The sequence below is a fragment of the Lynx rufus genome, unplaced genomic scaffold (genome assembly GCF_022079265.1).
Source record: "Lynx rufus isolate CCGP_SWC_20201006 ecotype Redwood Valley unplaced genomic scaffold, mLynRuf1.p SCAF_3, whole genome shotgun sequence".
Lineage (NCBI taxonomy): Eukaryota > Metazoa > Chordata > Mammalia > Carnivora > Felidae > Lynx > Lynx rufus.
In genome coordinates this window covers 173,934,963-173,960,180 of record NW_025814845.1, presented here as the reverse complement: position 1 = coordinate 173,960,180, position 25,218 = coordinate 173,934,963, and the positions used below count along the sequence as shown (strand labels likewise).

Below are 25,218 nucleotides of genomic sequence, written 5' to 3'. Positions count from 1 at the left end.
TTTTTATTTACTGGTAGATGTCACTGGCCTTAGTAAGACATTTCTCACAAAGAATATTTGAAAGAAGGTAAAGTTTGGAAAACACAATTTACCTGAAAGCACCAACATGGGAAACTCCTTGATTAAGGATGAGAAATTCCTAATTTTTTAAGCAAAACTCGTTCCTGCAGGAGAATTTACCTTCTTTTTGACCCCACTCCTTAAATAAGAAGCAATACCTATAAACCATTTTAAGCTTGAACAAGTAAATACTGGAGAGTTTTACCAATGTTATAGATTCTGTAAAGGATGATGGGTTATTCATCATTAAAATAAACACTTTTTTATGTTTTAAAAATATATATTTAAGAGGGTCCTGTCTTCTAACAATTCTCTCATTTACAAACAGGAAATTATGCCACCAATTACGGAGATATGTTTTTAATGTTTAAAACAGTGCTTGAATTTTTAAAACTTTTTAATATTTAAAAATTTTAATATTTAATAATTAAAACTAATTAAATTTAATAAAATTTAATAAATAAAATTTGCAGATATCAATCTATTAAAAAATTCCTCCTTAACCCTCATATTCTTTAAGGTACTTCTAATAGTACTAGATCTTTTCCTCTGGTTGAATTTAATTTATAACTAGATAATATCCTTTAAGGTTCCAGCATGGGACTTTCAATTTTTCAGATAATTTTTTCTTGGTGGTTATTAGAAAAATGACTTTAAACATACACGTTTGATATGAATGAGAAGAGAATTTGATTTTGATTTTGGGGGGGAGGGGTTTTAAAAACTATTAAAGCACTATGCTAACTTTACTTTCAAACAATTTACTGTTTAATACTCTTCCAGCAGAGAATGGAGATGGTTTAGTTGTACTTGTAACCTCATAGCCCCAAAGTTTTTACTCCCTCCGCAAATCATTATAGTACCCCTTCTGGTCCCAAAGACACCTGATGGACTCTGAGTCCTTCAGTGGGGAATCCATGCCTTAAACAATCAGGACTAGTGTTACCCCTGTGTTTAGTACTGGATTTGACTAGGTTGCTAAATGAATTATTCATTAATAACCTCATCATAATAAAGATAAAAGCTCATGTTAACAAATCAAAAGATTTCAACAGTCATAGCACAACCTTTCACCATAGTTCCATTACTTATTTGCTCTCATAATGGCAAGGTCTTTGGATAACAATAAGATATTAAAAAATTAGTAAAACTTAAGTAATAATTTATTAAAGCTTTAAATATCAGTGTTTTTCATTAGAGAACATAGTTAACCTAACACTTGGTAAAATAGTTTAATATCCTGCCAGTCCTCAACTGTATTACTTTAGGAAAAAGACCAATAGTCTTTTAAGAGAAGGAACAGGGAAAGACAGGAAGGGCAAGGTGGTTAGGGACAGCGAAGGGAAATTAAATATTTATACACTTTAAATTAATATATACACATATTTGCATCTTAAGTTAATATTAATGGGATTCATTCAAAATTTCCTTGAGGTTCCCTTGGTGTAATAATATAATTCAAATTAAGTGCTATGTTAACTAGTACAAGTATGGTATCTAAGTAAAAGGGGAAAAATTCATTTAAAATGACATATCTAAAACTGATACTACCAGGACATATACACAGGACAGTGTATATATTTTCCTTTGTATGTTTATAAAGAATATATGTATAGACACATATGCTTGTATATTCAGAGTAACTCTAGAAGGATACGCAAGAAATCGGTAACACTGGTTACTTTTCACTGTCTACCTAACCGTAGCGTTTAAATTTTGTACCATACATGTTTTCCCTATTCAAAAATATTGATTAAAAACTACCAAAATAAATTTAATTTTAAAAAACAAGTCAAATTAAGAAAAAAAAACTTTTTTTTAACGTTATAGAAGAAAATATACTAATACATATATTGTTTTTCCAAGATCCACCTACGTAAGTTTTGGTATCTTTACTTTGTGACAGTAAGCGTGACTTAAAAACTCAACTTTCACATGACCTTAAATTGGGAAAAACACATTTTCCCTGTACCTCATCGCTACAGCACTGTGGACTATGGTCTGTCTCAACAGCATACTAATATCCTTATTTTCTTCCTGTGATGGGTTAGCCATTAGCCACGTTACTTGTGAAATTCAAAAAACCTTTAAGGAAACTTCAGAAGGACTATAAGAATCTTTCTTGGCAGTGATAAGTATTACACCTCTGTTATTCTGTTGGCATAGGGTCAATTTTAACTTCTCTTTGTGGTTTACTTTAGATTTTTATCCTGCCAAAGATGTTTGGTGTTTTAGTAAACACAGACTTCAAACTATGTGGTGACTAAGCAAAGCCCTTACATAAAGCTTGGAATAGGATTTTATAAATAGTTCCAATGAAAGACATTTTGAAATAAGCAGGGAAAAAAAATCTCACGTTTATAAAAATTATTTTCAGAACGCCACTTAAAAATTCAAATTAAGTCCTAATCACTTAGATATTAAAATAAACCATAAAACAAAATCTAAAGGAGTGATAGTACATACACCAGCTTTCAATGGTAGCTGCTTAGTAAAAATGAGTGTCTGAGGGTGTATTCCAATTTCATCCTCTTCAAATTGTGCAGCTCAGATAAATGTTTATTTTACTGAAAATATTTGCAAAATTACAATATAAATACATGAATATATTAAGATAGGATGATTATATATAATGTATTCTTATCCATATATATAAAATGAATGCAGTAAATATAGCATATTCTCGATGAATTGTTAGTACACAGTGTTTCTTAGTAAAGTACATACAACCTATTATTAAGCAACAATTATCTAGTTTTCAAATGTACATCTCAGGAAGTTTTTAGGATGAAAGGATACACTAAATCTCCCAATACCCTTTTTGGTTGGTGAAAGTTAGTTCTGCAAATTTTGAAATAATACTATATTGATTTTAGCAATAGTTCTGAGGCTCTTCGCATTTTCTTAATTTGAAACTTTATTTCTTTAGTCTGGGTGTTTTCTTAATGACACTGTATCAGCCAACCATGCCTTTAATTCTTACACAGTATCATGTACTGTCTTTTCATTAGTTGTTTTAACACACATCAACAATGAAACAGAATTACTAAAAAATTTTTTTCTGCACAAATTCCCAAAATTAACTTTCAGGGTATTATGGGGAGTCTCAACTAGATATAGTCTCAACTGTAATATAATCCGGGCTAGAAGTAGTTTTTTATTGATTTTAGTTCTTAAGAATACAAATATGAACTCTACTTTAAGTGTTCATTAAATGTATTGGGAGTTGTTTCAAAAGCATCTTCTACCCTTCTCCGTTACACTGATTTAATGGAAACTTGTTATTATAGCAGTTCCAACACAAACATCTGCATGCAAGAGATCACCCTACAGATTCTAACTACATAGTTATTGAAACACATCCCACCTTTCAAGTGGCATAAATGTACATCTTCTATATACAAAAGGTAAAGTGCATTATTAAATTAGTGAACTGACAGATTGTCTGCCTGGACCATATAGCTTTCAAATAGACAAATGTGAAATTCTCCTATTAGAACCAATTATTTCAAGAGGTTCCAACTAGCTTTTCCACCCTGTCGTTTACTTTTTGGCCATGCTCTTTAGTGCAAATAAGCTTGTGTTTGACTCAAGTTTAAGGGACATGGCAGTTTGGGGTTTTAACAAGGAAAATTATAAAATGTGGCAGAACTTTTAATACTTTTATAATACATTGCATCTTTTGCATATTAAGCAACAGATTAGTGTTGCTTTCAATTGCTAGGAGCACACTGCCAACTATTATGAGGAACCCGTTTCCAAATTTCATACTATTAGCTTATATTACTACAGTTTTGAGTCTATACCACATTATGCTTGGGTTATGTGCAAACATCATCAGTGTTTTAGAATTATACAATGAACTAGTAATTTTGGTTACTAACTTGAATGTTCATTTTTTGACTTCTAACATCCAGTTGCCTTAAGAGTTTAATGTCTTCAAGGCAGGGATCCTATTATTTTGAAGAATACCATGTACACTTGCAGCTCCATTTATGTTACAAATGACAATAAATAAAATGTATATTGCACAGATAAAAATAGTAGCTTATTTTATAAGATACATGGCAATACATGTCCTAATACCAGAGTTTTGAACTGGATCTTATTTGATTATGGCTAATGAATAATTGGGAATTTTAAGTATCAAAAAATTGTAACATCATTTCATTTTTCAATGAATACATATAAAAAAGTGAAACAAAAGGACTGGCAGAAGGCTTAGTGATTCTAAAGTATATTCAATTGCCGGTATATATGCATCTACCAATCTATAGCTTTGAGATGGTAATAACTTTGAAGTATACATACAATGTAGAAGATTTGGCTACTTAACTAATTCTTTACTTAAACAATTAATGCAAAATTAATATTTATATACAATGAATTAAAGATATTTAAGTCTGACATGTATTGTGTATATGTATATATATACACACGTATGTATGTATATAGACACACACTCTCAAATCTTATCAGACTAAAAACCAAGAAAGAAATCATTTAGACTTAATGGATATAAGTATTTTACGAGGGAAGGTTTTTAAGAGAGAGTATACAGTCATAGCAATAGTGATAGGAACACTCGAATACTGGAACATGCACAGCTCCAGTTTGCCAAAATCTGACAGGTTGATAATTATTAATAGGCACTATGATGGGCAGGAATAACAATCAGTAGTACAGTAATTCAAGTGCACATCACTCCTTCATATACCAAAAGCTACTTTTTATCAAGTCTACAATAGTTATTTTACAGTTAGGACTGTTTAAAAATCCTTGCTACTTTTAGAGTCTCAACACCCACCATGTGCTATTAACTCTAGTATTTCCAACTATCTTCCAACCTTCGGTTGTTCCATAGTAATCCAGATGGTCCACATTTATGATGAACTAATGAGATTCCTTCACACTACTTGGGGAAACGTGAAATACAATCTGAAAACCAATACCAGCATATATGTCTGGGTTACTGATTGCTTGTTTTTAAATAAGAGAGGCCAGTAATATTATTTTCTTAACTCATAACGTTTTCTTAGTGACCTTACTTAAATGTACTTGGGGACAAACTTCTGAAGGAAAAAAATTATTAAAATTATTTTGAACTACTTATGGTATATAAAAGGAGAGCTACATTCTGATCTCAATCCATGCAGCCAGCTCTCATAAATGAGAGCTATATTTGGGGGTTGAAATCAGTGTCTGGCTCTTAAACATGATTATATGGACTTAATGTGTGGGAGGTGAATAAAGCCAAGATAAAAGACAATAGTTTCAATCAGAATAAAATGCAGCTCAACAGATAAAATTCTAGTCAGTTAATACAGGGTGGGTTGGTACACATATACAATATATCCACTTGTTTAAAAATTGCTTAGGTGTTGAAAAATTGCTGTGGCACTTCCTGGAAAGCAATTTTTAATACAGGTAACTGGGTGAGTCTTGTGTAAAGTAAACCTTTTTAAGTATCATAAAGAGCACCTTGGAAAATGCTTGAATTTTCCTTTCAAATATGTTTATAACCAATCTAAAATATTTTCCCAGGCTGAAAATTTATACTCTAAATGCTTTTTAGAAAAAGAGTTGTTTGTTTGTTTGTTTGTTTTTCTGGAATTAAAATACCTGTAAAAGCCAGGTTTATATTGGAAGTGTTGACACGGTTTTAAGGGTAGCAATTGCAAAAGTGCTACTAAAATGTATTATTACAGATGTATTTTTGTATCAGTGAACTGGTGCACCAACCCCTCTGAAATAGTGCTAAAGAAGAAGCATAAAATAGAACACCTTGAGTCCACGATATATTTTGGGGGGAAAAAAAACCAAACCTCTCACAACCTTCAAATTAGCATGAAAGGCTAAAACACCAAGATTTCCATAGCAAAGCCATAGGATGAAGCCTCCCACTCAACAGTGACATAAAAGTAATTCCTAAAACTTCGGAAAGTCAATAAAAATATATGGTACAGTAAGTAGAGGTAAAGATAGGGTTATAACTAGTTTAGAACAACCAATTAAAACTCTCCCACGGCTTTGATATGGCAACTATAAACTCCAGGGTTACCACAAAATTTGAAATTATAGAATACTGTAGTAGCTGTAAGATTTGACTCTTTAATGGTACGGTTTAATACTGTTATCCAATGAACAACTGATATATTTCTACATGTACTTTTATAAATAAATATATTTGTATTATACTTGAGGTCAATTTCTGTTTCTGTGGTAACTGCCCTACAGGTTAGCTTAGCAGCTTTTAACGAAGTAGGGATGGAATACTTTTTTGGGGAACTTGTTAAATAGAAATTCACACTTCCATATTAAGTATATGTATCTTTTTCAGGATTATGTCATAGTGCAATGTAAATCTTAGTTATGGTATTTAGAAGGTCAGAATGTCACATTTTGTGCTGATTTGCATACTTCAATGGTCTGGAGCAGTTGAAGCAGCTAAACTATTTAGCTCTGGGAAGATCGGAATTCCCATAAGAATTATAATGTTCTACGTATAACATGAGAATCAGACTCCTTGAAGTATAAACTACCAGAGGTATTACTAATAACAAAGGGCCAAAAAAGAGGAAAAACTTCTTCAAATGATTATGGATCAGTACTTATAGCCAATTTTATGATTTAAAATTTTGCCTGATGGAGTTCAAATTCACTCTAGTCGAGGCATTCTTGTTCTTCACCACTGGCCCTTCTGCCATCCATTCTCTTTTCTTTATGGCTGTTGCAAATTTTCCTCATCTCTTCTTCATACTTGATAAAATTCTCCCCAAACCTTGTCCAAGCTTTGAACGGAACAGTAATAGTATTACGGTAAGGTGGCCTCACCTCACTTACCTTCAGGAAAATTCCATATTTATTAGAGCCCACATCAAAGTAGAACCTTTTATTGTCCACTCTGAAAGAAGTCCCCTCTGGGAGTTCAAGTGGGTCATCATCTCCACCTCTTCGTTCTTCTATGTCCCCTTCGCCATAGTCTTCAATTAGCTGAACCAAGGCATCACGAAACTCGATCATTCCTTGTGCTGGGAGCACAATAGTCTGTTCTTGGCCCAAACTGTGACCAAAATAACCTATCATGCCAGTCCCCCGCATCATGGTTTGTCTAATTCTTAGGAAGCGACCCCGCTGATTTTCCTTTAGGTCTAGATAGTATTTCCTATTGTCCCTCTCTATGTAGTCTGTTTTGAGGACACTATGAGGGTGCTCTTCGGACCCTACAGAGACTGGTGGGGAGGGTGCCGAGTGCTTCTGTCTCCTCCTGGACGCTTGCTCTTTGCCGTGGCCATGCTCCTGTCGGTGGCCTTTCAGGCCCAGGTGGGCGTAATGCTCGATGAAGTCCCCTAGACAGTCCTTCAGCTCCGCTGCCACAGACAGGGACAGAGTCAGTTTACTCTTTCTGATATTGTCCTGCCGGCCTCTCCCTATCCAGACTTCAGCTATCTTTAGGAACCGGCCCCGGGAGCTTTGCTTCACGTCTAGGTAAAACCTCTTTTTCTGGATGTCCACTCGTTTGGAGGCCAGCTCCTGGATTTCGGCTGCACCCCCAGCCTGATTAGGGGTGGCTGAGGCTGCGTAGTGGGGGTAGTGGGAGTGCTGGGCCTGGGGATAGAGTCTACTCTTGCTTAGGCCAGAGCCCCCTACATTCTTGCCGCCGCGGCCGCGGCCGCCGCCGCCTCCCCTTCGCCTGGCTCTTTCCATCTTCAGCTGCAAGTGACAAACAGACACACGGGGTGGGGTGGGGGAGGGGTGTTGAGAACAATCGCAGACGCCCCTCGGCCTGCGCTGCCCCCGCCTCCGCCCGGGACCCCCACACCGGGCCGCGGTGCACGGCGCCCGCCGCCGCAGCGCCCGGCTCCCGCCTCTGCCCGACCGTCGGCGGCGACAGGCGGCGTCTCCCGGCTCCGCACCGCGCACACAGCATCCCTCCGCCGCCCCGGCCTCCCGCTCGCCGCCGGGCCGCCGGCCTCAGGCTCGGCAGCCCCGGGGTCCCCAGCCAGTAAACACTCACATCGACACTGCCATCACCGCCGCTACCGATGCCCTTCACGACCGCCGCCGCCGCCAGCTCTCGGCCCCTCTGCTGCAGCCGCCGCAGCCGCTGCCCCCCGCCAACTCCCCCGCCGCCGCCGCCGCTCGCACCGTCCCCCGCCGGAGCAGCCGGGCAGGGGCATCGCCTGCGGCGCCCGCCGCCGCCGCCGCCCCTCCTGCGGCCGCTGCGGGGGCCGCCGCCTCTCTTCGGGCACCGGCCCGATACCCGCCGGGAGGGGAGGGGGGGGTGGCGGCGGGGGGCGGGCCGTGGACCCCGCCTCCTCCAGCACAGCCCGCTGAAGGGAAGAGAAGGTCTCGCGCTCTTCCTCGGGGCGCGCCCTGACCGAAGCCCGGCGCGCGGAGATGGACTATGAGTGCGAGGTGACTGGACAGGTGTGAAGATGGTAATGAGGACGGAGGTGGCGAGACTGTTGTGACTTCTCCACGTTCCTCCGGGATGCAGGACTCTGGCGGCCCAGCGGCATCCGCACAGGGACTACATTTCCCGGAATGCTCAGCGGTAGCGAGAGTCCTTGCGCATGCGCACCGCCTGGCCCGCTGGGCTTGATGGGAGGGCTGCAGCGCACCACGAATGGAGGACGGGGGCGGGGCGGACCTCGGAGGGAGGGGTGGAGAAGATAGGTCTACCCCAGCTGATAATGTGCCGTGGGCGCCGTGACGCCAAGGCGTGCGCTCTGCAGCGCGGGAATAAGGTCTGTTGAGTTGGTGTCCGGCCTGGATGCCTGGCTTCCAGGCCCTGCTGTTGTGGCGCTTCACAATTCATCCAGCTGAAGGAGGAGACCCGTTGAACTGGCTCTTCTCAGGGTAACGTGACTTCCCTACCCCTGTTTCAGCCAGCTCCAGACCCTGGGGTATCATTCTAGCCTTCCCAGACATTGGGGGTGCGTGCTCAGTCCCGAAGAGCAGGCCGCTGGGCAGTGTGTAGGAGGTGCGTTAAAACCCGCGACCTCCTGCCCCTTCCCACCTCCGGAGCATGCCGGAAAAGGGCCCCCACATGCCGCAGGCCTTCCCAGGGCTTCTGTCAGCCAAAAAGTGAGCTTTCCCATTCCCTCCCACCATCAGCTTGTGCCACCGGTTGCCTGTCTTGGGCCCTTGGGATTGTACCCTTCGGATCCAGCCTTTACTCCTGCAGAAATGGAGCCACTCCATATTTTCATAACAAAGTCGAGGGGAATAACCTATTACGTGTAATTTAGCAAATTAAGTTGGATTTCTTGAGTTTAAATCCTTTAACAGTAAGTTTTGAGTAAAGAGCTGAAGGAAAGCTAGTTCTGTGGCTGGGGTGGGGCGGGAAGTGCAAAGGCCCTGAGGAAGCCTGTTTGGCGTGTTCAAAGAGCAGTGTAGGAGGCCAGTAAGTTAAAGCACAATGAGATAGTAAGGGAGAAGTTGGAGGAGGTGAAGTCAGACGGGAAAGAGCTGAGGACAGATAGTGTAGGACCTCATAGGGTATTTTGAAAATTTGGGTTTTCATTCTGAGGGAAGTGGGAAGCTATTGGAGAGTTTTGTCAGGGAAACATCATCATCTGAATGATCTTTAAAAAAAAAACTGGTAAGGGGCACCTGCCTAGCTCAGTCAGTTGAGCCTCCCACTTTGGCTCAGGTCATGATCTCACAGTTTATGGGTTCGAACCCCGACAGCCTGTCAGCGCAGAGCCTACTTTGGATCCTCTGTCCCCCCTCTCTCTCTGCCTCTCCCCTGCTTGTGCTATCAAAAAATAAATAAAACATTAAAAAAAATAGAAAACACTGGTAAAATATATGTAACAAAATGTGCCACTGTAACAGTTTTTAAGTGGACAGCTCATTGACATTAATTACACTCACTATGTTGCACAGCCATCACCACTATTTAAAAAAAAATTTTTTTTAATGTTTACTCATTTTTTTGAAAGGAGAGAGAGCACAAGTGGGGGAGGGGCTGAGGAAGAGGGAGACACTGAATCTGAAGCAGGCCTCCAGGCTCTGAGCAGAGCCTGGCACAGGGCTCAAATGCACGAACCCAGAGATCAGGACCTGAGCTGAGGTCTGGTGCTTAACTAACTGAGCCACCCAGGTGCCCCCATCACCACTATTTTTAAAACTTTTTCACCCCAAGTTCTAACTGGTTAATTATTGAATAATTCCCCATTGCTCCTTCTGCCTAGCCCCTGGTAACCTCTAATATCTCTCTATGAATTTGCTCATTCTGGAATCATATAATATTGGAGTTCTTAAACACTTTTTAATTTTAATTTTTTAAAAAAATATTTGCGCTTTTGCATCTGGCTTATTTCATTCAGCATAATGTTTTCAGGGTTCATTCATGTTGTACCGTGTATCAGAACTTAATTTCTTTTGGCACACCTGGGTGGCTTAGTCGGTTAAGCGTCCAACTTCAGTTCAAGTCACTCTCCTATGGTTCGTGAGTTTGAGCCCTGTGTTGGGCTCTGTGCTGACAGCTCAGAGCCTGGAGCCTGCTTTGGATTCTGTCTCCCTCTCTCTACCCCTTCTCCGCTCACATTCTGTTTCTCTCAAAAATAAACGTTAGGGGCGCCTGGATGGCTCAGTTGGTTAAGCGTCCGACTTTGGCTCAGGTCATGATCTCACGGTTCATGGGTTCGAGCCCCGTGTTGGACTCTGTGCTGGCAGCTCAGAGCTTGGAGTCTGCTTTAGATTCTGCGCCTCCTTTTCTCTCTGCCCCTCCCCAACTCATGCTCTGTTTCTCTCTGTCTCAAAAATAAACAAACATAAAAAAAATAAAAAAGTTAAAAAAATAAAAAAGAACTTATGGCGGAGTAATATTTCATTGTGTGTTTATATCCGTTTTATGTTCATCTGTTGATGGACACTTGGTTTTTTTTTTTACCACTTTTGGCTATTGTGAATAATGCTCCAGTGAACACTGGCTTACAAATATCTGCTCGAGTTCCTGTTTCCAATTCTTTTGGGTATATATCTAGGAGTGGACTTGCTGGATCATGTGATAATTCTGTTTCAGTTGTTGAGGAGCTAACTGCCCAATCACATTGGCAGCACTGTTTTACATTTAACCAGCGATGTGGTAAGACTTCTAGTTTCTCCATATCTTCTCCAAATAATTTTCTTACTCTTTCATATAATTCTTATTCCTAGGTGATGAAGTGAAGTGATATCTTATTGTGGTTTTGATTTGCATTTCCTTTGTGACTAATGATGTTGAGCATTTTTTTCATGTGCTTATTGGCTATTTGGTATATCTTCTTTGGAGCAATGTCTGTCCAAGTTTTTGCCCATTTTTATTTTTTTAAAGTTTATTTATTTACTGAAAAAATTTTAATGTTTATTTATTTTTGAGAGAGAGACAGAGTGTAAGTTGGGGAGGGGCAGAGAGGGAAAGGAGGGAGAGAGAGAGAATCCCAAGCAGGCTCCTCACTGTCAGCGTGGAGCCTGATATAGAGCTTGAACTCATGAACTATAAGGTCATGATCTGAGCTGAAATCAAGAGGTAACTGACTGAGCCACCCAGGTGCCCCTATTTGTTTTTGTTTTTAGTGGAAAACACTTTATCACAAAGTGATTGCATACTCAGAAAATATCTGGCCTCACTGTGCTAAATCAATGCATTTGGCTTGTCCTCTGCAGCCTAATATCTATTTCCACCTTCAGCCATCTTTAAATGGGACGATAAAGGACAAGAGAGTAAAGAGCTGGATATGTTAATAGTCTTAACAGCATGGTGGTTGTATTCTATCAACTTAGTTGGATCCGTTCAGGTAACTTTTTTGTTTCCCTGTACAAGTCACAGTGCTTAATGAAGACTGCTGTGAAAAGCACTATTTTCCATTTGCACACAGCTTCCATATTCCCTGATCCCTCTGCACAGTTTTTAACAGTCACCCTTTATATTCAAAGTCTGCTTTGTATTGTCTTTCTCTCAAAGAGTTTTAAATTTCCTCCAAAAGTCCTAGGTGATCAGAAGCTACAGATATTTTGTAGCCACATCTACCCCTATGACTGGAAAAGGGAGAAATTGATTTTGTAACAGATACACTGAGAAATCAAATCCAGGATTCACTTTGTTCTTAAAACAGAGAATGAAACCACTGACTACCAAATGTGCTTTGATAGCGACTTTCAGTTTCCAAACTTCTGTTTCACTTTCCCAGATTAATTCAGTATTAAGTTTCAGGAAATAAAATAATTATGTAGTTAAACAGAGATACTTATACAAAGAAGAACTGTGTTTACAATGTACCAATCTATTAAAATCAACAATAGACATAGATATTTAGAACTAAACCCCCAGCCAAGTAGACTAGCACTCACCATTTGCCTAAGCCCCATCCAATGACCGTAAACATCTGCTCCAAAAACAAAAGCTTTACCAACCAAATGTCAAAGTAAACAGGTAGTAAAGACCTATTTCATACTAGTAACCAGTGGTATCATTTTCACTCTTTAGGGTTTAAATACAAGTAAATGTTGGTATTTTTTCTTTTAAGTTGGCACTATTATAACTTTTTATTTGGTAGTTTTTAAGAAGTTCCCTAGGTTGCTGGTTCACATAGACTTAAATTTTCTAGCCATAAGCCATCTGAATTAAAGGAAATACGTAAAGACATTCTACTATTCAGGGAAAAAAAAAAAAAAAACAGCCAAATTTACTATAGTTTACATGAAATGCTATTCCCCTCTCCCCCAAACTATGAATCCATATAATAAAAGCTGTGATAGTCCTGATGTCAAGGTTATAAGATTTTTCTAACTCTGTAAATCATGTAAAGAAGAAAAGTTAAGGAAAGTGTATTTTCAGCACTAAGAATGTTTTAATTAGGAACAGAGTTAGGTCTCTCTTGAAAGGGAGAGTCATAAAAGCTGGTCACATATCTTAAGTTCGCTGAAGAAGTTACTACTTCTGGCTCACTCAACAGTGGAGAAGAGGGTTTGATCAGCCATTTTGCACATAAACCCAAACATGCTCAGCTTTTTGTGCTTGTTTTAGTTAGCTTGCTCTTGCTGCAAATAGGCCATGACTTTGGCCTGGACTTGAGGCTCATCTGGTTCACACTTCACGAGTTGCAGTATCAGATGTGGGATGCTTGCTGGGGAGCTTGTCTGGTAACTGTCCATGGAGGAATATAACCCGTTATTGACTCCCGTGAGCTGGTGTCAGGGTCTGGGTACTCAGACTTGATGGCCTGGCTAGGGGACTGAAGTATGTTTGGTAACCTTGCAGGCTGCAATGAGGTAGCATTGTCATGCTAATGGAGGATGTTACAAAGGGACTTCTGTCATAGTCTGTAGGAGGCAAGGCCTTTGGAGGCCTTTGGAGGTAAAATGCATGTTCTGAATTGCAGAAGAGATTCTGAGCTCAGAGGGCATTGCTTGGATCACGGGAAACATGGCTTCTAGCTTAAGTCCACTGGCTCGGATGAGGGCTTTTTTCTGTTTTAGAGACCCATCTGTCTTGTACATTGGCCCAGATTTATTCCTTCCCCTGTGCATTTGGTTGGCCCTTTACTGCTTCTAGCTTCATTCCAACACAGAGACATTTTTTAGATTGACAGTAAGAACAACGCTTTCTCTTTCTCTGTGTTTTATCAATTGGGCAGTTCTGGTGTTCTATACATGTGTACCTTTTATTATTTTGGACTGTGCTTGAAAAACCCTTTGCAGCTTTCACAGGTGAGGAGCCCATAACGGTATCCAAACACTTCATTGCCACACACTGGACAGAGCTCTTCTTGATCTTCATCATAGGAGTAATTCAGCATTTAAAAATTTTTTTTTTTTTCAACGTTTATTTATTTTTGGGACAGAGAGAGACAGAGCATGAACGGGGGAGGGGCAGAGAGAGAGGGAGACACAGAATCGGAAACAGGCTCCAGGCTCTGAGCCATCAGCCCAGAGCCCGACGCGGGGCTCGAACTCACGGACCGCGAGATCGTGACCTGGCTGAAGTAGGACACTTAACCGACTGCGCCACCCAGGCGCCCCAATTCAGCATTTTAAACTGAGACACTTGCATGTTTTCCGGCATCTGCCCCTGTTCCCCATGCGACTGAGCCAGTCTCAGGGCTTCAGTCCCCACTTCGGGCAGCATGATAAGGTGGCTCTGGGTGGAGATAGGGAGTCCTTGTCTGTCCAGAAGCCCAGCACCTCCCTTTCCTGCCTCATTTACACCTCTCGTGTGTCCAAGAGCAGTCCTTCCAGCCCCAAGGGTGAGGGTGCTGGGAAGAAAGGGGAAAGATGAGGAGAAAAGGGGAGGTGAGTAGGACAGAGGAAGGCTGGGATGAGGGGTGATGACAGTCCCTTTGCCCATTTTTAAATTGAGTTGTTTATCTTTTTGTTATTGCGTTGTATGAAATCTTCATCGTATATTCTCTTTATTAAACACTTACCAGAAATATGATTTGCAGATATTTTCTCCCATTCTGTGGATTGTCTTTACACTTTTGGATAATGTTCTTTTATTCATAAAAGTTTAAAAAAAATTTTTTTCAACGTTTATTTATTTTTTGGGACAGAGAGAGACAGAGCGTGAACGGGGGAGGGGCAGAGAGAGAGGGAGACACAGAATCGGAAACAGGCTCCAGGCTCTGAGCCATCAGCCCAGAGCCTGACGCGGGGCTCGAACTCACCGACCGCGAGATCGTGACCTGGCTGAAGTCGGACGCTTAACCGACTGCGCCACCCAGGCGCCCCCATAAAAGTTTTAAATTTTGATAAAGTTCAGTATATCTATTTTTTCTTTTGTTGCTTGTGCTCTTGTTGTCATGTTTAAGAATTTGTTCCCAAGTCCAAAGTCATGAAGATTTACTTCTATGTTTTCTTCTAAGAGTTTTTTATAGTCTTAGTAGCTCTTATATTTGAATCAATATATTTTGAGTTAATTTTTGTATACGGTGTGAGATAGAGGTCCAAGTTCATTGTTTTTGCAGGTGGAAATCCAACTGTCTCAATATCATCTGTTGAAGAACTTCTTTTTTCACTGAATGGACTTGGCATCCTTGTCAAAAATCAGTTGGCCATAAATGTAAGAATTAATTTCTGGAAGCTCAATTCTGTTCCACTGATCTATATGTTTATTCTTATGCCAGTACAACACTGTTTTGGTCACTGTAGTTTTGTAGTATGTTTTGAAATTGGAAAGTGTGAGTCTCCAACTTTATTCTTTTTGAAGACTGTTATGGCTATTCAAGGTCCTTGGAATTCCATAAGAATTTGAGGATTGGCTTTTTCATTTCTGGAAAAAAGGCTGTAGGAGTCTTGATAGATATTACATTGAAGCTGTAGTTAGCTTTTGGTAGCATTGGCACCTTATCAATGTTAAGCATTTCTGTCCATGAACATGGATGTCTTTCCGTTAATTGGTATCTTTAAAATCTTTTTCAGCAGTGTTTTGGAAATATTCAAGTTTTTCACCTTCTTGGATAAATTTACTATTAGGTATTTTATTTTATTCTTTTAGATGCTATTATAAATGAAATTACTTTCATAATTTTTTTTCAGATTGTTCATTGCTAGTGTGTAAAACACAGCCGACTTTTTGTGTATTGATCTTGTATCCTACAACTTTGCTGACTTTTTTTATTAGATCTAGTGGATTTCTTGTGGATTCTTTGGGATTTTTGTATGTAGGATCATGTCATCTGTGAATAGAGATAGTTTTAATTTTTCATTTCCAATTTGAATGTTTATTATTATTATTTCTTTATGTCTAATTTCTCTGGCCAGAATTTCCCAAACAGTGTTGAATAGTAGTGGTGAAAGTGAATATCCCTGCCTTGTCCTTTTTTTTTTTTTTAATTTTTTTAAAGTTTATTTATTTTGAGAGAGATTGAGTGGGGGAGGGGCAGAGAGAGAGGGAAAGAGAGTTCCAGGCAAACTCCACACTGTCAATCTTTTCACCACTGAATATATTAGCTGTGAATTTTTTTTTATTATTATTATTATTATTATTTTTCAACGTTTATTTATTTTTGGGACAGAGAGAGACAGAGCATGAACGGGGGAGGGGCAGAGAGAGAGGGAGACACAGAATCGGAAACAGGCTCCAGGCTCTGAGCCGTCAGCCCAGAGCCCGACGCGGGGCTCGAACTCACCGACTGTGAGATCGTGACCTGGCTGAAGTAGGACGCTTAACCGACTGCGCCACCCAGGTGCCCCAACTGTGAATTTTTTTAAGTGTATTTATTTATTTCGGGGGGTGGAGCAGAGGGAGAGGGAGAGAAAGAATACCAAGCAGGCTCAAACTCACGAACCCTGAGATCATGCCCTTAGCCAAAACCAAGAGTTGGACACTTAACTGACTGAGCCACTCAGGTGCCCTGCTTTGGATTTTTGGTAAATGCCTTTTAACATATTGAGGAAGTTCCTTTCATTATTAGTTTTTTGAGTCTTTTTTTATCATGAAAGAGTGGTGGATTTTTCAGATGTTACGTGTGTGTGTGTGTGTGTGTGTGTGTGTGTGTGTGTGTGTCAACTGAGATGATTATGTGGTATTTTTCTTTCATTCTATCGAAGTGATACATTTGCACTGATTCATTTTCTTATGTTGAACCACCCTTGCATTCCTGTGATAAATCTCACTTGGTTATGGTGTATTATTCTTTAAATTGAATTATCTTTTAACAGAATCACTTTGGCCACTGTTTTGGGAATAGATTGTAGAGACAAGGATATAAGAGGTAATGTGGCTTGAACCAGGATTTTAGCTATGAAGGTGGTGAGAGAAGGTGGATTTCAGCTTTATTTTGAAGGTAAAATTTTTGCTGCTAGATTGGATGTGAAGTGTGAAAGGAGAAGAGTCAAGGATAACTAAGGTTTTTGGCCTGAGCAATCAGAAGAAGGATGGAGGTGCATTTACTGAGAACTGTAATTTATAGAAGGAGTAGTTTGGGGAGACTTTTATACATACCCACTGTGATTTGCCCATTAGACACTCAAGTATTTAGTAAATAATTGGACATACAAGATTGAAGTTCATAGGAGTGGTCTAGGTGGTTTATATAAGTTTGGAAGTTGTTAGTGTGCTATAGATAATTTTAAAGCCATCAGACTGTTATCTTCAAGGGAGTGAATGTAGAGAAGAGAATGAAAAGGTCTATGAACTGAATTTAGAATGCTATGAGGTTTAGAGATTGGGGAGTTAAGGAAGGATTAGCAAAGGTACTGAGAAGGATTCTTACTGATACAGGTGGAGAATAATTGTCACAGATGCTTAATAAAGTGTTTGAAGAAGGATGATGTGGGGGGTGCCTGGGAGGCTCAGTCGGTTAAGTGTCCAACTGTTGATTTCTCAACGTTTATTTTTATTTTTGGGACAGAGAGAGACAGAGCATGAACGGGGGAGGGGCAGAGAGAGAGGGAGACACAGAACCGGAAACAGGCTCCAGGCTCTGAACCATCAGCCCAGAGCCCGACGCGGGGCTCGAACTCACGGACCGCGAGATCGTGACCTGGCTGAAGTCGGACGCTCAGCCGACTGCGCCACCCAGGCGCCCCCAACTGTTGATTTCTGCTCAGGTCATTATCTCATGGTTTATGAGCTCGAGCCCCGCATTGGGTTCTGTGCTAATGCTGTGGAGCCTGCTTGGATTTCTCTCTCTCTCTCCCTCTCTCTCTCTGCCCTTACCCTGCTTGTATTCCATCTCACTCTCAAAATACACAAGCAAGCAAGCAAACAAACTTCTCAAAAAAAAAAAAAAAAAAAAGAAGGTGGATATGACTAATTGTGTTATATGTGGCTGGTGTATTGAGCCAGATGAGGACTGAGAATTGACTGTAGGATTTGGCAACATGAAAGTCTTTGGTAAACTTAATATGAGCCCTTTTGGTGGAGTGGAGTGATACAGTGAGTTTAAGAGACAATGGAAGGAATAGAAATTGAGACACTAGTGTAGATGACTCTTTTGAGTAGTTTTTCTATAAAGGGGAGAAAAAGAATGGAGCAATTAGCCCAGAGTCAAGTTTGTGTTTTTAAGATGGAAGAAATTGCAGTATGTGTATATACTGATAGGACTTTGGGACTTTTCTGGTAGACTAGTAGAGAGAGCAAAATTGGTGATTTGGGAGAGAAGTGAAAAGTGCCCGTGAGTAGATGAGAGAGTATGGAATCTAGTACACACATGGAGGGGCTGGATTTAGGCACACAGATAGCTCACAGGAGATATATAAATGTATATGTATCTATCTATACATATATATATATTCTGTTTCTATATATATACATATATATGTATGTGTGTGCGTATATGTGTGTCTATCCTGGTACCTATGTCAATATTGATGTCAATGTGTACATGTAGATTTCTCTGCCTCCTTAGTAGCATGGGCAAGTTCCCAATTCCTTATTGTGAGAGATGTATACTATAATATATATATGATTGCATACATTATATGTTATTATAGATTTTATTATATGCATATATATACAGATACTATATATATACACCACCTATATACATATATGCATCTACATCTATATGTAATCTGCAGTTGGCAAGCTGGAGACATAGGAGAGCTGAAGGTACAGTTCTAGTCCAAGTCTGAAGGTCTGAGAACCAGGAGAGCTGATGGTATATGTTTCATTCCAAGTCTGAGTTTAAAGGCAGGAGAAGACTAATGACCTAGCTTGACTGCAGTCAAGCAGAGAGAGTGAATTTTTTCGTACTCAACCTTTTTGTTCCATTTAGACCTTCAGCAGATTTGAAGCTCACCCACATCAGGGAGAGCAATCTGTTGTATTCCATCTACTGATTGAAATGTTGGGGCGCCTGGGTGGCTCAATCAGTTAGCATCAGACTTCAGCTCAGGTCATGATCTCACGGTCAGTGGGCTCGAGCCTCATGTGGGGCTCTGTGCTGACGGCTCAGAGCCTGGAGCCTGCTTTGTATTCTGTGTGTGTCTCTCTCTCTCTGCCCCTCCCCCACTGGTGCTTTGTCTCTGTCTCTGTCTCTCAAAAATGAATAAACATTAAAAAAAAAAAGCAAATGTTAACTTCATCTAGAAACACCCTGACAGACATGCCTAGAGTAATTTTAACTAAATATCTTGGCTCAGTGTGGCCCATTCAAGTTGACACAATAAAACTAGCCATCATGGCAGAGTATATGGGCATAGATACAATTATGTGAATACATTTCAGGGTAAGGACATATGGAAGTTCTTTTTTAATTGCTTTTATTTTCAGTGAAATCTGAAGTAAGGTGGTCAGCTGAAAGTGAGGATGGGGGAGGAGATATGATAGGTTTAAGCAGAGAGGAAATGATATGAAATAGTTATTTAAAAATTTTGTTTTGAATGTTTATTTATTTTTGAGAGAGAGAGAGAGAGACAGCATGAGGTGAGAAGGGGCAGAGAGAGACGGAGGCAGAATCTGAAGCAGGCTCCAGGCTCCAAGCTGTCAGCACAGAGCCTGACACAGGGCTTGAAACCTTGAACCATGAGATCATGACCTGAGCCAAAGTTAGACACTCAACCAACTGAGCCACCCAGGTGCCCCTGAAATAGTTATCTTGGAAGGAGAGGATAGGAAATAGATAAGTGAAAAGTTGTAGAATTGCTAGGAAGACATTTGGTGGTCATAAATTTAAGGTGAGACCAGTCAGCATGGTTGGGTTTTTCACCTGCTGCATTCAGTTAGCTGCATAGGTACAGGCATAGAGTAGGCAGAGAATTTGTTTTCTTCAGGCAGGGTGAGAGTTTTAACAGGAGAGAATAATGAAGCCAAAGATGCACAATGAAGTTAAGGGAGTATGAAAGTAAGTGGTTATAATTTTGCAATTTAAACTGCTCAAGGAGGAAGTAAGGACTACCTGGTGGTGAGGAGAGTGGAAAAGTAGGACCATTGGATTATAGGTCCTACTTGGATCAAAGGATTTTTCGAATTGAATTTCTAAAGGGAATGAACTTGGAAAACAGGAGATGTGGATTAGAGAATGAGATGCTTAGAATTGAGATTATGGAAGGATTCAGTCATTGGTAATGACATGGCATCCCTATGGGAACAAATGAGCAGAGCAGGATGTAGGCAAGACAATTGGAGACCTACTCAGAAAACTGAGAGGCACTGTCTTTGGAATTTTGCATCAAACGTTGTAAGCCCTTGGACAAGTAGAGAGGAAAAGAGGTAGGATGTAGATATAAATGATTATAATACTGATGGTGATGGTGATGGTCCATTAACATGTAACTCAAATATCACCAACTTGTTCTATACCCAACACTGAAAAGTTAGATATTGAGTTACATATGGATATATTGCAACTCATAGTCAACCCACAACGCCTTCATGGACTTCTGTTCTTTGACCAAAGTGTTCTTATAAGAGTGGCAGGTGATGGATGGCATCTTTTCTTAGTTGTTAATTTAAAGTCTTTCACCAAAGGCTTCTGTAGGAAGTTTTCCTGGCTTTCTGTGTAGTCTTCTTTGCCTTGTCTTCTCTCTCAGGGTTGTGAATAATTTATTGGTGGAAAGCAGGCAGAGAGGTAGGAGTATTCCATGACTTAGCAATTTCATGTCTAGGAATCCATCCTATAGAAATAATAATATGAATGCCTAAAGATACACATAAGGGTGTTCATTGACCATTATTTGTGATAAAACCTGTAAGTAAACTGTCATCAATAGGGAATAGTTAAACAAATTATGATAAAATGGAATTCTGTATAGTCTTTAAAAAATCAGTTCAAGAAGTAGTATTAGATTTTATTTATTCCATCCCATCAACAGGGATGTTATCATTGCAACTAATGAAAAACCCAAGTCAAACTGGCTTTAGCGATAAAAGTTTAGCTTATTTAATTGATATATCCTAAGATACAGTGGCCTGAAGGCAAGTTCAGTTAGAGCTCTGACTATTTTTTCTGACCCTGTGCTTGACCCTCTTCCATGCAGAAGGCAAGAAAGTGCTTTACTTTTGGAGCAGTTTCTTGTATGGCTGTAAGATGGCTGTGCACATCAACCATGGTGATATATTTCTTCCTTCATGTCTAGCTGGAGCAAAAGCATCCCATCTTATACATTGTAAAGAGAATCCTGAGGACCACTTTGCATTTGACAGTTATGGACAAAGGATGGAGACCAGAGAACTGAGACCTAGGCTTTAGTTCCTGTCCCTGAATTGGTTATATGGTAGGGGGAATAGAATTTCCCCACTGATCTTAAAACAATTGGGTTTCATTCCTGGTACTGGCGATGAGGTTATTCTCATCGAAAAAACTTTGCTGTTAACATTGGGGGGAGGGGGGGAGGGCGAAATGGGTTTGTTACTTCCTTCTTTCTAGTGTTAAGGTAATCAGCCTATTTTTGCTCCTCTCATTCATGATTTTATTAAAACCATGAGAATTTGTTTATCCTCAGCATCCCAAGTTGGAAAAATATAAGTCACTATTGATTTCATTATTTACAGAGGCTCATATTACTCTCAGATTGAAAGAAGGAGGTAGATAAGAGGGAGGGTGGGAGAGAGAAATATGGTTGTTGAGAAACAAATTATAGAATCTTAAAACTCTCCCTTCACATACCTGACCTCAATTCCATTTTTTTCCCTATAGGGATCCCTATTAACTGATACATATCCTTCTGGATTGTTCTTTGCATTTACATTTTGTATTTTAAATTTTAAATAGAATTTCATTTTTATTTTTATAAGTTTTTTTAATGTTTGTTTATTTTTGAGAGGGGAGGTGGGGAAGGGGTAGAGAGAGCGAGGGAGACACAGAATCCAAAGCAGGTTCCAGTCTCTGAGCTGTTAGCACAGAGCCTGATGCAGGGCTCAAACTCATGAACTGTGAGATCATGTCCTGAGCCAAAGTCTGACACCTAACCGACTGAGCCACCCAGGCACCCCTCATTTTGTATTTTAAAATTTAAATGGTAACTACTACTTATACTTAGTTTTTCCTGTTTGACTTTACGTATGTTAATAGAACTTGTCAGTAGTTCTATTGTATTTTTTTATGAACTTCTTATTCTGTATTATGGATGTGTCATTGTTTATTTACTTTTTAAAATTTAGATTCAAGTTAGTATACGTTAACATATAACGTATTGGTTTCAGGAGTAGAATCCAGTGATTCATCACTTACATTTAACACCCAGTGCTCATCTCAACAAAGTTCCCTCCTTAATGCCCATCACCCGTTTAGCCCATCCCCCCATCCACCTCCCCTCCAGCAACCCTTAGTTTGTTCTCTGTATTTAAGAATCTCTTATGGTTTATTGCTTCTCGGCCTTTTGGCTGAGATCAAGTGAAGAATCTCATGGTTTGCCTCCCTCTATGTTTTTATCTTATTTTCCCTTCCCTTCTCCTGTGTTCATCCGTTGTGTTTCTTTAATTCCACATATGGGTGAAATCATATATTTGTCTTTCTCTGATTGACTTATTTCGTTTAGCATAATACATTCTAGTTCCATCCACATTGTTGCAAGTGGCAAGATTTCATTCTTTTTGATTGCTGAGTAATATTCCATTTGTTTGTGTGTGTGTGTGTGTGTGTGTGTGTGTGTGTGTGTGTGTGTGTGTGTACACCACATCTTCTTTATCCATTCATCAGTCAATGGACATTTGGGCTCTTTCCATAATTTCGCTATTGTTGATAGTGCTGCTATAAACATTGGGGTGCATATGCCCCTTCGAATTAGCATTTCTATATCCTTTGGATAAATTCCTAGTAGTGCAATTGCTGGGGCATAGGGTAGGTCTATTTTTTGTTGTTGTTGTTGTTAATTATTTTTTTTCAATATATGAAATTTATTGTCAGATTGGTTTCCATACAACACCCAGTGCTCATCCCAAAAGGTGCCCTCCTCAATACCCTCACCCACCCTCCCCGGCCTCCCACCCCCCATCAACCCTCAGTTCTCAGTCTGTTTTTTTTTTAATTTTTTTTGTAACGTTTATTTATTTTTGAGACAGAGAGAGACAGAGCATGAACAGGGGAGGGGCAGAGAGAGAGGGAGACACAGAATCTGAAACGGGCTCCAGGCTCTGAGCTGTCAGCACAGAGCCTGACGCGGGGCTTGAACTCACGGGCTGTGAGATCATGACCTGAGCCGAAGTCGGCCGCTTAACCGACTGAGCCACCCAGGCGCCCCTGTTCTCAGTTTTTAAGAGTCTCTTATTTTTTGGTTCTCTCCCACTCTAAACTCTTTTTTTTTTTTTCCTTCCCCTCCCCCATGGGTTTCTGTTAAATTTCTCAGGATCCACATAAGAGTGAAAACGTATGGTATCTGTCTTTCTCTGTATGGCTTATTTCACTTAGCATCACACTCTCCAGTTCCATCCACGTTGCTACAAAGGGCCATATTTCATTCTTTCTCATTGCCACGTAGTACTCCATTGTGTATATAAACCACAATTTCTTTATCCATTCATCAGTTGATGGACATTTAGGCTCTTTCCATAATTTGGCTATTGTTGAGAGTGCTGCTATAAACATTGGGGTACAAGTGTCCCTATGCATCAGTACTCCTGTATCCCTTGGGTAAATTCCTAGCAGTGCTACTGGTGGGTCATAGGGTAGGTCTATTTTTAATTTTTGGAGGAACCTCCACATTTTTTTCCACAGTGGCTGCACCAGTTTGCATTCCTACCAGCAGTGCATTTTCTGCATCCTTGGCAACATCTGTTGTTTCCTGAGTTGTTAATTTTAGCCAATCTGATGGGTGTGAGGTGGTACCTCAGTGTGGTTTTGATTTGTATTTGCCTGATGATGAGTGATGTTGATGATGTTTCATCATTTTGCCTGATGAAAAGTGATGTGAAAACACATGATCTTTTCATGTGTCTGTTAGCCATCTGGATGTCTCCTTTGGAAAAGTGTCTAGTCATGTCCTCTGCCCATTTCTTCACTGGATTTTTTTGTTTTTTGGGTGTGGAGTTTGAGTTCTTTTTTGGATATGTCATTTATTTAAGTGTTAATTTACCCTACTAATTACTTCTAGTATTTTTGTTATTACAGACTGATATAATGTATACATCTTTGTGCATATATGCATGTATTTCCATAGGATAGATATCATTGCAGGCTTAAAGGGTATGCAGTTTAAAATGTTGATAATGTCTACAAAATGTCTTTGAAAACGATAAGGCTGGTTCCTGTTCTCTTGCAAATATATTGTATATGATTAACCTTTAAAATTTTTGCTGACAGTGGTGTATCAGAATTACAGACAGTTTTGTTGGCCTCATTTATTGAGTACTTTGTTCTTTCTAGAAGGTGAGAAATCTCCTTTATGGTATGTCAGATTTCTATATTTGCATGGATCTGTTTCAGAACATGGTATATTTTATTCTGTTGATTTGTATCTCTTTTTATACCAATTCCACATAATTTGAATTACTGTTGTTTTGTACCATTTCATATTCAGAGTGAGCTTCCCCTTATTGGTCTTATTTTTCAAAAAAATATTTACTACTTTCGAGCATTTTCTTTTCCTAGAGAACTTTAATATAAACTTGTGTGATTTGATGAAAACTCCTGCTGACATTTTTTCTTGGTATTACTTCTTGAGTGTACTGATTTAATTAATGTGGTTACAATTTTGAGACTAACCATCCAGAAACTAAAAGTGTCAAATAGCCCTTTTTGGACGTCCTAGTAAACTTTTCTAGTTGTCTTTAAAATGGGTCTCTATGTTTTATGTTAGGTTTATTTCTTGGTAGGTTGTCATTTTGCTTTTATTGATTTCAGATATAAATTATATTTTCAAATTGATTCTTGCTCATATATAGAGAAGTACTTACTTTGGGTAGGCTTATCATGAATCTGGTCATTCAGAATATTTGTTCCTTTTAATCAAATAAGATACCCTCATGATACTATGGAAAAAATTACTTATTTTAGGAGACTTTAGCTTTTTGATAAGAGTTAAGCTTGTCTCTTGTAAAAGCTGGTTAGTAGTAGCAGTCAACCTCTTTTAAAGTTGATCTTTTTTTTTGATAAAATGCTTAAAAATGGGAGAATTAAGAAAGAGGATGGTTGTTGAATAATTTCTTCATGGGAAAATAAGTAATTAGTATAATTTCACATTTTCCCAAAAATATGTGAAACCAGTGACCTTCTCTCCTAAGCCTACTTTAAATCTTTGTTACTTTCTGACTTCCATTTTCTTATTTCTACATTTTTATGATCT

General features: G+C 39.5%; 2 protein-coding genes and 2 pseudogenes across 5 annotated transcripts in view; 2 read left to right on the top strand and 2 right to left on the bottom strand.

Annotated features, from left to right (window-relative positions):
- Window positions 1-8,149, bottom strand: part of PURG (purine rich element binding protein G) — a 36,962-nt gene extending 28,813 nt beyond the window's left edge. The window contains exons 1-3 of one of the 3 annotated variants that reach the window (XM_047091998.1): window positions 8,078-8,149; window positions 6,904-7,773; window positions 4,666-4,667 (exon numbers count right to left, since the gene is read on the bottom strand). In XM_047091998.1, the coding sequence (XP_046947954.1) occupies window positions 4,666-4,667; window positions 6,904-7,767 (866 nt within the window). In that variant the 5' untranslated portion in view covers window positions 7,768-7,773; window positions 8,078-8,149. Of the gene's footprint in view, window positions 1-4,552; window positions 7,774-8,077 lie in introns of those variants that run through there. The other 2 variants (XM_047091997.1, XM_047091996.1) reach the window with 2 other exon arrangements.
- Window positions 8,150-8,788: 639 nt separating this feature from the next.
- WRN (WRN RecQ like helicase) overlaps window positions 8,789-25,218 on the top strand; it is a 152,762-nt gene continuing 136,332 nt past the window's right edge. For both annotated transcript variants that reach the window (XM_047091340.1, XM_047091339.1), the window contains exon 1: window positions 8,789-8,922. The gene's annotated coding sequence lies outside the window, so the exon portion shown is untranslated. The remainder of the gene's footprint in view (window positions 8,923-25,218) is intronic.
- LOC124521225 (nuclear receptor subfamily 5 group A member 2-like) lies at window positions 12,943-13,850 on the bottom strand (annotated as a pseudogene).
- LOC124521495 (uncharacterized) lies at window positions 22,302-22,441 on the top strand (annotated as a pseudogene).